This window comes from Monopterus albus, unplaced genomic scaffold (genome assembly GCF_001952655.1).
Source record: "Monopterus albus unplaced genomic scaffold, M_albus_1.0 scaffold52.1, whole genome shotgun sequence".
Classification (NCBI taxonomy): Eukaryota; Metazoa; Chordata; class Actinopteri; order Synbranchiformes; family Synbranchidae; genus Monopterus; species Monopterus albus.
In genome coordinates this window covers 3,319,388-3,331,882 of record NW_018127932.1, presented here as the reverse complement: position 1 = coordinate 3,331,882, position 12,495 = coordinate 3,319,388, and the positions used below count along the sequence as shown (strand labels likewise).

Genomic DNA, 12,495 nt, shown 5'->3' with positions numbered 1-12,495 from the left:
CGTCAAACCGTGACGTCACCTGATATGCCAGCTTGCAGCTGACCATAACGTTAGTCAAAACATGAGGAAAAGTCAAGGTGTGTGGCTGTTGTTTTTGTGGTGTGTATCTAGAACAATTTGACATGACATTTCACATTAAGACAAATATTAAGATTAGCATTACAGTTAATACTAACAGCTCTTTGCCTGCAACCTTGGCCTACATGCACTTTGCAAGCACATGAAATTAAACTGAGCAGTTAACAGCCTGAGCTAGACATCCTGTCTACCCTACACATTTCTAGACAACAAATCTCTGAATATCTATCTAACTAAGAAATAACCTAACAGTAGTTCTGTTAGTTTGTGTGCCTTGTAACTCCTGTTGTTTTTGTCACAGAAGCTTAAATCATGCATTTTTTTAAATTTGTTTTATTCCAGACTTGACTTTGGTGCATTATTCTCCAGCCTTAGAAATGAATTGGCATGCTGTCTCATAACTCTCATAACATCTGCTTTTCAGAGCAGCTTAGATTTAATTATACGTTTCTCTCTGCTTGTTATTTGAGTCCTTTATTTTCAGGAAATCATGTTATGATAGTCAAAAAAATGTAAATGATCTTTCTTGGACAATTGTGCTGCTCTAATGGTTACACATGCACTTGCGGTCTGTGCATTGAGTGTGTGCTTGGCGGTGTCGTCATCAGGGGCGGCTGTGGCTCAGGAGGTAGAGCGGGTCGTTTCCTAACCGGAGGATTAGCGGTTCGATTCCCGGCTTGTCTAGTCAACATGTCGAGGTGTCCTTGAGCAAGACACTGAACCCCCAGTTGCTCCCGGTGATGTCATCGGTGTGTGAATGCGTGAGTGCTTGGGAGTGCGAATGGGTGAATGGCCGAATAATGTGAAAGCGCTTTGAGTGTGCTGTAAAAGCATAGAAAGGCGCTATACAAGTATAAGACCGTTTACCATCAGTTAAGTGTTTGTTAGTTGACATCATCAAGGTTTTCCTATTTGCTCTCTCTCTCTCTGTGGGGGTGTGTGTGTTTGTGTGTGGTGGCGGCCTGTGTTATCAGTAGGATCAGATTGGATCGGCCTGAAAATGGCATTTCTGCCATTACTCCGATGGTGATGGCTCAATACTGTATCTTTCTAGTGCTGAGATGGGGTGTGTGGATGTGTGGATGTGTGGGTGGGTGTGTGTCTGTACACTACTAACTCTATAATTCAGTAAGTGTACGTCTGTTTTGATAACACAACTTTTCTTTAGTATTTTGTAGTAGCTGGCCTGTCTGTGAAAGTTTTATTGTTGTGTGTGTGTGTGTGTGTACATGCATATTGAGTATCAGTGTCATATCTACATTTTTAAATTCTCACAATATAATTCACAATGTAATATGAAAATGTCTAATCATTAAAATGGGACGCTGTTCAAGCCAGTGTGTGGATATTGTAACTACTTCTAACTATGTAATACTGCATCTGCTTCCTCTGGATGGCATAACATTTACCTGTACAGGAGTGAGTGATATTCTTTTGTTTATACTTTGGTGTGTGTGCAGGAGCGGGATGCTGAGCGGCGAAGACAGCTGAGAGAACGAGCAAGGCAGCTGATAGCTGAGGCTCGATCTGGAGTCAAGATGTCCGATATGAGTTTGCTGGATGCATCCGGCAGTGAGAGAGGCAGCAAGACCCGCCCTGCTGGAGGTCAGGCATCACGACACACACACACACACACACACACACACACACACACACACACACACACACGGCAGCAACAACAAACATAAGCAAATAGGTTTTATGGGCATGTAGGATTTTTATTTACATCCTCATTACCAAACCTTCAGAGTTTGATTAAAAGGCCTTACAGTCAACACACACACACACACACTTGCTAACTACACACATACTCATTAACTGTTGTACAAAAGAAAAGTCGCACTGGCATGCTTTTGACACTTTCTTCATTCACATGTTACGACCCACACATTTCCATTATGCTCTCTAAAGGGGTTCTGCCTAATCCTCAGAGAAAAACAAAATGTCATTTGACAGTGGCCGCGGGTCTAGAAAGCACCACCATATTCAGAACAGCAGTTTACTCTGCGACTCCTCCTCCCTCGTCTTGTTCGCCCAGTAATGGTTAATCAACACAACACATTATGCAGCCAAATTATGCTCAGAACACCAAACACTTCTAATAATATGTAGGAGTAGTAAAAGCTACCATATATATTTCCCACAGCTTTCCATTTCCTTGAAACTGGGGTTATTATGATAATGACCATTATTAGGTCTTTTTGGTCATTTGTTTCAGATTCCCTCACATTGCACCCCTGTTTTGCTTGTTCAGGTGCTGTGCATGCAAATGATGGGTGAGAGCATAGCGAGGTGAGGACGAAGAGTGAGGAGCAGAAGAGGCGGAAATAAAATGAATAGTTGAATTGTGAATGAGGAGCAGGAGAGAACAAGTGTTAAAACTTCAAAAACAGGGATAGGGGGGTGCCCTGATAGCCGAATGGTTACAGTGTGGTGCACCGTGTACATAGGATCAGTGTGCATGCGATGTCGGCAGATTGAGTCTGGCCACCGACCTATGTCGCTCCCCTCCACGTCTCCAGTCCTTCCTGTCCACATCTCTGTGACACACTTAACCCCATGAAAAAATGATAAATAAAGCCTAAATGCCCTAAAAAGTAACTTAAAGCAGAGATACCTGGTAGAATGTGGGTTCCACTTGGTTGGTGAGGAGGTAGAGGGGAAGAAAGAGTGAAAAGAATACATATAGAAAGAGTAAGACATGTAGGTAGGTTATCAGGAACCTAGTGTCCAGAGTGTGGTGGTGGGTTCCTTTTAGATGAGCAAACGACTCTATAACTAACAAACCCTGAACGACAAGAAGTGAGATCAGCGACTTCTTCTGTAAAACGACAGAAGAAAGACAGTGAGGCAGAGAGAGGGTAGCCCTTGACTTATTTGCTCTTTCAGCTTTTCTGGATTGGACTAATTGTTGATCTCATTAAAAATGGAGTTGGAGGAAAGAACGGAACAAGGGAGAAGGAGGAGGAGGTGGTGAGGAGGAGAGGGAAATGCTGTGGGCTGTGATACACAAGGCCTGCCGAGCAGAACGGCTAATCCTACCCCCGACACTCTCTCTCTGTCTTTCTTCCTTCCTCTCTCTCCTTAACACCATTCAGTCCTTTACTGCCAGCCCAGGCTGCCCCCTCCAAGTGTCTGCCCGCAATGAAATTTTCCAAACTCCACCACCATGGCCTCCCATTAATTAGGCCCCAGACAGCCACGCAGTAACAGCACTTGCTAGCATGCTCCACGTCACAGCTAGCAAATTAAAAAAAAAAAAAAACAGGAAATGTTGTTATTTTGATTCTGTCTCCTTCTCTTTTTGTTCTCGGTCTCTGCCCACAAAGTAGTAAATAGCAGAGGAGGGAGCTTGCAGTGTCGGACGCTATTTACTGATTGTTTTGTTTTAATCCATGGTGGGTTATCCATGTAGCTAGAGCTGCTCAGGTCTCCGTTAGAGTTTCTTCTAACATGTTTTTACTTTTGTTCCTAATGTGGAGACACTGTTGTTTCTCTTGAGCCCCTCAGGAGACTTAATGGAATATGTGCTTTCATGTTTTAGTGGTTTTTGTTTGCCCTTCCTCTTTTGTCTGGAAATGGAAAGGCTGGCAACAGATCTTTGAATGAGAGAAATTAAACATTGGTCTCAGTTTCTCTTTGTCTGTCAGATATTTTAACAGCTATGCACATAAACCTGCACAGATATATAGACACCAATCAATCAAAGTCATTTCTCTACTTCTACAATTAATTTGGTTAGATAATAGATTGGTTGGTTGTGCTGTGGACAAATGTATTAATTAGTTTAATGTCCTTGTACCACAATCAGGAAGACACACTAAGCTCTAACATTCCTTAGGCGTTCCTTAAATATAAAGGTGAAAATGTACTTGCAAACAGATCATAGATTACTCAGTCTTGGTTATTGACTATGGTCTTATATATGCATTCTCACCACAGATGGCGTACCTATAACACAAACTAACCAAGTGCTTCTGTCTTCATCTTTTAACACCCATCCTTCTCGTTCTTCGTCCCCCTCTCCTCTTTCTTTGCATCCTCGCCTTCTACCTTTCCTTTCTCATTATTTTCCTCCCATCCTTGTCTCCTTGACTCGCTCCTTTCCATATTTCCCTCGGTCTTTTTCTCTCTCTCTCACTCTGCACCCACAGATGTTTTGCACGGAGTGAGAGGTCATCATGAGGATGACGGTGTTGATGGTGAAAGGGGTGAGGATGAGTGGAGGGCTAAGCAGGAGAAGGTCCATTTTGATAGTGGTGATGATGGTGAGATTGCTGCTGCTGGTACATCTGCATCTACGCTGGTTACTAATCCACTGCCACTGGAGGCCCCTCTTCCAGCCACTTCCAGCACCCATGGGCCCCTGGAGCTTACTAACACCAGCTCTGAGCTAACCTGTCTGGGTAAAATCACTGGCTGAAGCTGTGTGGTGCTGCATGGTTCCCTGTCTCTTATTTACCTGTTTGAACCTTCTTTGACATGTCTTCTGCAATTCAGTGGTTAGCTATCACATATGCCCCAATAATGTGCAGTTTCTCTATCTCTCTCTCACTTAATCACACACTCATTACTCACTTACTTGCTGATATACCTGAATGTGAATGGTCTCTCTCTACGACACATTTGACAGAACATCTGATGGATGATTTGTTAAGCAGATGAATGCAGTGGACAGACATGTAGTGAAGATCTCATGCAGTTTTTCCAAAGACCAGTCATGTCTGAAAGGCCTTCATCAAAATTTGAACACGCTGGCATTCACTTTATTAGACATTTAAACACTCTTCTTTCATTCAGCCACTCACCCAAGTGCATGCTGTTCATCTTTCAGTGCATTTTATTGAATGATCCTCTGTGCACCTTCCCCTCTGACCTCTACATCCTGTTGGCTCTGTGCTCATTGATGCTCCACACTGGAGGAACGAACACTGTATATGTTCGTTTTGGGGCTGCCATACAGATTTTTTTTTTCTCTTCACAAGAAACTTCTTTAAGTAGTAATTAAACCCTGAAAAGTGCTTCTGAGAAAAACATTGACTCATATCTTCAGGAAAGCATTTGCTCACATCTTTATAGGTGAATTAATTACTTTGTTTTGTATTTAATTTGTTTTATTTGCTGCTTCATTTTCCTGCCGATGTGAGATAGGTGAGAGTACAGCCAGGGACCAGAAGAAACAAACAGACAAACGCTTCCTCGGGCTTTGAAGTGCAGTATCTCTGCACTATTTGTTTTTTCTTATTTGTGTTTCTCTTTTTTCTTCTCTGTTGGTGGTAATTTTATGTGGACTTGGGAAAAAATGAATGGTGGTGAAGTTTCTGATACCATACATCACTCTGCAAATAGTTTCCCCCTAAATTTTCAGTTTTCGTCATCATTGTTCTTTAGCCCATGGCACTGACCCCATTTATTTCACTCCGTTTGCTTCATGTACATTATTTTGGCATGTACTGTAAGTACATGTACTATAGGCATATGAGTCTGTATGTGTTTCTTTATATTTTTACATGTGTTTGTAATCTGTTTGCATGCATTATGGGATGTGTGTGTGTGTGTGTGTCACGAGGGGAGGTGACACATGAAACGGTTGCCCTCCTGTTCTTTCATGTTCTTCAGTGCAGTGGTCTGGCCTGGCAGGGGAGCTGTGGTTACCAGACCCTGGAAAATAAAGCTGTATGCCACTACTGCAAGGCAGAGAGAGGGACTGAAGAGAAAATAGGATAAAACAAATTAAGGATGGATGTCGGTAAACAAAGGGAGGAATTTAGGTTTCACAGATGGGATTAGAAGAGTCAAATTAATGGGCATAGGTGTTAAAAGCACTGAAGGATTTAATAACAAAGTAGATAATTATTTCAGCATAAATGTGAAATTATTTTGGCCTTTAAAAGTGGATTTGGAGACTGTTTTAGGGAGGTTGTTGATTCACCTTGGTGATTATTGGAAGGCTATGGTGCTGAATTGTTTTGCAGTGTAGTGCTGAATTAAAAACATCAGTGTTCACCTGGCTTTTCCCAATGAGAAGAGAACAAACACTTAAGATGAGACATGCTCCCCCATCTGTCTTTTTCTGTCCTTGCATCTTGCCCTGTGGTTACCATGGCGATAGTCCCAGCAATGCACACTCAGTACCGCCGCAGCTCTCTGCAGTACAAACAAGACCTGAGGCTGCCTAGTCTGTCCAGATCTCTATCTTTCTCACACATCATATATATATACACAATATATGCTGTATATCTCTTCCTACTTGTGTTTGTATGTTCTTTATCAGTCAGTATCCCCAAGTGTGTGTGTGTGTGTGTGTGTACATGAATGCAAACTAAGTTGTATCCTCTTTCTTTTTTGTCTTTTTAACTTTGTAGGAGTGTCTCTTTGTTGTGTGTCTGCTGTATGTGACATTCAATGCCTTTGTGCAATTCAGATATCTGTGTTTTACACTTGGACTCATTATCCTTTTCTGTCACTGTGTCTCTCTTCCTCTCTCCAGGTACCAACAGTAAGCATGTAGATCTGAAGCTGTGCAAGCTAGTGGAGGTCAACCCAAGAGGAGTCACCTCCCCTTCATCCCCATCCTCCACCTCCTCCTCCTCGCCCACTTCCTCTTCCACCTCCCCGCTCAGCCCTGTAGAAGGACTGGAGGTATGGGCATGCTCACCTCAAAACACCCACAGGGTGCCTTTGTTTTCTTTCTTTATATTTGTTTTCTCTCCATCTCTCTTACCTTTTATCCACCTCCTGCTCTTTCTGTTTTTCTCTCTACCCACACTATCAAAGGTTCAGTCCAATCAATCAGGTCCAACTGACCCTGGTTGTCAGTCAGCTGACCCTGTCATTAGTCAATTGGACTACTTTATGTAAGACTATAGTTTATCACTTTCGTGTCCATATGACTCTGTCTAAAGCCATGAGACACACACACTCACAGTGGCATCATAATGCTCTCCATAACATGTAGCGTTCCCCCTCTATTGACCTTTTCAGACAGTTGTTGTGTGTGTGTGGACGGGAGGTTGTTGCTGTACAATGTGTCCATATCTTCTGATGTGAATATTGAGCCGGCCAGCCTTAACATCTGTTTAATTGATTTTGAATGTCAAGTGGAATAAGGTGAGTGTGTGTGTGTGTGTGTGAGAGACTGTCAGTACAAGCTAAGCCCTCTGTGCTTATGGCGAGACAGGGTGTCTTTGATCATCAATTCACATAAACACCCACTTGTGTTCAAAGCCTAAAAGGCTTAGTCCTTTATGGCCAAAACAGTGTGTATGTGTGCGTGCGTTACCGCTTGGCCGTCACAGAGTAGAATCACCATTTGGTTGACACCTAAGCCAATCCAAAACACCTTAACCAAAAGTGTGTGCAATCAGTTCCCTGCTCTGTTTGTTTTTTTAAATTCTTGACAGTGAACTTTGGTTAGCACCTTACACAGGAGCTCCATAGCCATCAGTATATGAATGTGGGTGGGTGTGTCTGATGAGAGGCATTACATGTTCTCAGGATAAAAACCTTTTCTAAATGATGCCTCTGTGTAACTGTTGATCACATTTTGAAACATACTACTCAGCTATCTTGACAGAATTCATTAGTTTTAATTAATTCATAGTGATTTTGTTGCAGTTTGCTGATGAACTACAGTGTCCTATTACTATATTACCTTGTTGTGAATATGCACAGTTTGCACAGGAGTTAACATTCACAATTTGCAGTTTCATCTAAGGACTGACGGTGCATTCATAGGTTTCCAACCGAGCCATATATTGCAGCCTAAACAAGTCTGCAGTACCTAATTTTAGGTCTGTATTGCAGTGAGCACCCATACAAAGACTACTTCTTATCAAAAGGTTTCTCGATTTACCAAAAGCAGTTTTTATGTCAAATATTTTAGTATTATTTGCAGTGCTTCTCTAGTCTACCTCCATGTTGGTGCCATATATTGCCATAATTCAACCTAAAACTATTCAAATAAATGTTATGTTATAAGCTGTTTACAGTTCATGTATGTGCATGCACAGTTGTGCAAGTTTACGCCTCCTGTCCTTTAAAAAGGATAAACTGTCTTGTCCCTGGAGGATTGGGCATCCCAAAAGTCCTTCAGGCGGGTGGAACGACCTGCCGGAACATCACATACGGACACACACACTGCCCCTCTCATTAGTGATTGTGTGTATGCGCAGCCTCGGTGGTGCACGATAAGGGCATGTGACGCTCAGCAGACTGCAACATTAGTCACGCAGCCCCCTGCATGTGCATTCACAGACTCACACACACCAAAAGCACTGAATCACCACTGCCACAGCCTACCACAGCGATGATAGTAGCGATAAGAGATGAAGATGGAGAGTGAAAGAGAGTAAGATGGGAGGAGGGAAGGGACACCCCAATATCTGCTTGTCCCAGAGCGTCAAAGAGACGGGGGCAGCCAAGTAAGCAGGTGCCGCAAGAGAAAAAGACACTGAAGGCCAGTGTTGTTGTCTGTTCATCATCATATTGATGTGTTCATACAGGTCTGGTTACTGTGGCAGCAGTTTAACTTTCAAGCAGTGACTCTTAACCACTAGCTGTAGTCTAGTGAACAAGTCGCCTTCACAGGAGTTAAACAATAAGTAATAACTAGGGAGACAGCTTCAGTGTCCTAATCAGTCTCCCAGGGATTTAATCTTATAAACATTTCCCTGTAGATAGTGCAAGAGCCTGCAGTTTTTACCAGTAACTACACTAAAAATGCCAAAGAATAAAAAAACAAATCCTTCCCATGAAGATATGACAAGGGCTGTGGCATTAATCCAATAAATTCTATGACATCCAATTATCAGTGACTGTTTTCCTTTAAACAAACATAAAATCAGCCACTTGATGGACTCCTGTCCACAGGAACTTATGGAACTACGAGTACATTGTTTCAGGAGGTGGCTGAAGTGGAAATTTAACTCCGGACTCTAATGGTGTGCTATTGTGTCCTATTGTGATTTACACACACCCCATTTGGGCTAACATCACATTATTTAATTTGATCATTTGGTGCTGCCTTAAAATTAGCTTTAACATATAGGACATGTTTTTGTGATTATCATTCATTAAAAGAAGTTGTTGTTTTTTTTCCTAGGAAGTGATTACAGACACCAGTCACCAGAGGAAGTCAGCTGCCTACCTATATTGCTACCTAGCAGTAGACTGGGAGAACTTTTATGTACCAGTTTTATCTCATCTCCTTTCCATCAATCAATAATTTTAGTTTCCTCTCTGCTCTTCCTGCCGTGTTACTGCCCCTAAGGTTGACATGCACACACACAAACAGTAGCACGTTCAAACATCCAAGCTCTGGCCTTATATTTTAATATGTTTAATTGGGAATTTTGTATCATAAATAAAATTGCCTTGATTTGACTTGACATAAGGATTTAAGTGGCTGGTGGAAGCTGACAGACTAATGGACAAAGGAAAGTAGAGCAGACTAATTGCTGACATTACTTTTGAAAGACAATAATCTGAAGCTAAACTAACAACTCCCCACCCAGACTGTCTCTATTAGTCGCCCTCGCTCTGCACATCCTGCTTGACTATCTCCCTCTCTCAAGCAGTGGAACATGTTTGCCCTAATTGTCAACTTTATTACACGTTTCGCCATCTTATTAACGTTACCACAACGTCAATCTTAGCTGCAGTCTGTTTCTTTTCCACTCGGCTTGGCATATTTGGAGGCCTGGTAATAAACCATTTCTGCATGCTGTGTGTGATAGTGGGAGAAGCGAGCGTGTAGCTTTTTAACACATGTTCACTTTGAAAACAATAGCGGTTTTTTGCATTTTGCATAATCTGAATATATTTTCTGGCTGGGGGTTTTGTTGAAAGTCAAGTTAATTGCCTCCTTTTTGTCTCTCTCATGAGTGAGGGAGAGAATGCAAGAGAGAGTTGTGTGTGTGTGTTGTGAGAAGTGTTCATGCAAATAAGCAAACTGCAATGTACCAGTATATCAACTTCTACCACATGTGTCTCATTGCCTGTCGGTAGGTGTGTTTGCACACTCATATTTACATATATGCACTAATGTAATGAGCGCATATGCCTGTGGTGTGTAGGTGTGTTTGTTCACAAAGCAGCTGTGAAATTTTGAAACAACTGTTGAATAAAAGCTTGAGAGCAGATCCAAGTGGCAAGGTAGAGGCTGACAGGAAAAACAGATGGGATGTGGAGAGGCACCAGACTAGTTGTTGACATTTTTATTTTGTCGGTAGTTTGTTTAACCAACTACTCCATCCATGTGTTTTGTTTTTTTCTTTTTGTACCAGCTGTTGTTTAAAGGTGAACTGTAGTTGTGCACTTTTTGAACTTGCATTCATCCTTCAGTGTGTTCGCCCATCTCCTCACATCTCTGGATTGTACATTTTGAGAACAGATTGTGAGAAATCTATAATTTGAGTGCTGTGAATGGTTTAGACGGAGTGCAACGTCAAAAATAGCCTTGTGAGAGATGTAATACAATGACTGCTGAGGCTGAATGCACATTTTTCTGTGTCTGACAGAACAACGCAGTGGAGTTAAGAGCAGAGCGCCTGCGCAGAGCTACAGAGAAGTTGCGTAGCCCGGTAGTCTTCAACAAGGACTCTACAGTTAGGAAAACACAGCTGAAGTCCTTCAGCCAGTATGTGGAGAGCAGACCGGGTAGGCAACAATGCAGCACAAACACACAAGCGGTGCCTATTTATCCAGGGAGGTATATTTGCACACACTCCCACCTTAGCGCAGGTAAATGGAAGGTACATACACAAACAAACACTTTCTCTGCCCTCCATCTTGCTCCTGTGTTGGTTGACTAACATATCTGTTGCAAGATCTGATCAGATCTTTAGACGCATTTCTAGAGTTCACAGTGCAAATCTAACTGTTTCATATGAAAAACCTCAGTAAGCCATTAGCTCAGTCAAACAAATGAAGGCTGACACTTTCTCAAGAATTCTGTCACACAAGGGAACGTCAGCCTCACCACTACTACCAGCCGCATGGCACTCTTGAGTATGTTAAACATTTATATGCAAGGACAGATCCTCTTATTATAAATTCCTCCTCCTCTATGTGCATTTTGCTGTTAATTTTGAAGTCACAGGTCATTGTTTTCTTACTTAACATCAGCCCATCCATCCATGTGTTCATCCTCACAGAGGTTAAGGCACAGAAGTCTGTTCCTGAAGATCTGAAGAAGGCCGAGGAGGACAGGGGCTCACCGACAGAGGTCGATGCTCGCAGGCCGTTTGAAGAGGAGGTTTGTCCTTGTTTTCTCCGAAGTCATACTTCTGTTTGCACAGAGATAAAGTTTTAGTGCATACCCAAAACTTTATCCCACTTGCAACAACTGACACAAAAAATAGAAGAAAAATGAGTCAGTGGTGTGATATTGGTCCAACTTAACAACTCTAGATTGTGTTTCTGCTTGGCTGTGGCCACCAGTTTCCCTTCAGTTCACTTTCCCTGTGTAATGTGCACAAAGAATGAGGTAGTCTTGGCAAAGACAAGGGTAGCTAGGGGTCGGAAGTGAAGTTGGAAGTTGTCCCTTAATTGCTCCCAAATGGTCATTTTTATTTCCTGTTAGTCAGCTTTATTTCTGTCTGTCCTGGCTTGTTTTAGATAAATCTGTCGGTGAGCTCTTCTCTCTGCTATGCTTAAATTTCCCTTTTCGTCACCTTGTCCACTTCTCAGCCTCCCATACACACTCTCTCTTTTCCCCTCTCTCTCTCCTGTCCTGTCTTCTCCACACAGACATCTAAGTATTGATCTAACTTACTGCCATTTTAATTATAACAATGGTAGATATCAGCTGCTCTGCCATTTAGAGGTGTGTGTGTGTGTGTGTGTGTGTGTGTGTGTATGCGTGTGTCTTGGGAAAGAAGTTATGCCTGCATGTCCTTCAAGTGTATACACACACTCTCAGCCTGTGTTTGAACTTACAAAGAATCTGTCTATAAGAATGCTATTATTTCACTCGGTGTGTATGCGAGTGTGCGTGCCACTAGAGACCACGGGGTGAATCTCTCTTTCCATGCAGCCCTCTCCTGCTCTCAACCCTGCACCCTCCACCCCAGCACATACACACACACTCACCCTCCTCCCCCTCCCAGTGCCTGGGCCCCAGGGTTAATGGGTGTTCAACCTTTCCATTATCCCGATCAGCCAAGAATTACCTGCTGAATGATGTTTGCATTAATATAATATATATGGTAATTTCCCTCCTCTTAATTACGGCTGGGCCGAGCGCGGCAAGGGGAGTGGGCTGATCATGTGTAAAATTGATTTGCCAAGGAAAAATATGGTGATAGAGCGAGAGCGCGCAAGGGAGGAGGAGGGAGGGGGAGAAAGAGGCTGTTGGAAGTCAACACACACACACACACACACACACGCACAAATCACGCGCGCACAGAACCACAC

At 42.6% G+C, this 12,495-nt stretch overlaps 1 protein-coding gene across 7 annotated transcripts in view; it reads left to right on the top strand.

Annotated features, from left to right (window-relative positions):
• The window catches only part of ehbp1 (EH domain binding protein 1), a 124,285-nt gene that overhangs the window by 78,365 nt on the left and 33,425 nt on the right, over positions 1-12,495 (top strand). For 4 of the 7 annotated variants that reach the window (XM_020601649.1, XM_020601648.1, XM_020601651.1 and 1 more), the window contains 5 exons: positions 1,539-1,683; positions 4,233-4,484; positions 6,569-6,720; positions 10,599-10,737; positions 11,235-11,335. In XM_020601649.1, the coding sequence (XP_020457305.1) occupies positions 1,539-1,683; positions 4,233-4,484; positions 6,569-6,720; positions 10,599-10,737; positions 11,235-11,335 (789 nt within the window). The remainder of the gene's footprint in view (positions 1-1,538; positions 1,684-4,232; positions 4,485-6,568; positions 6,721-10,598; positions 10,738-11,234; positions 11,336-12,495) is intronic. The other 3 variants (XM_020601654.1, XM_020601652.1, XM_020601655.1) reach the window with 3 other exon arrangements.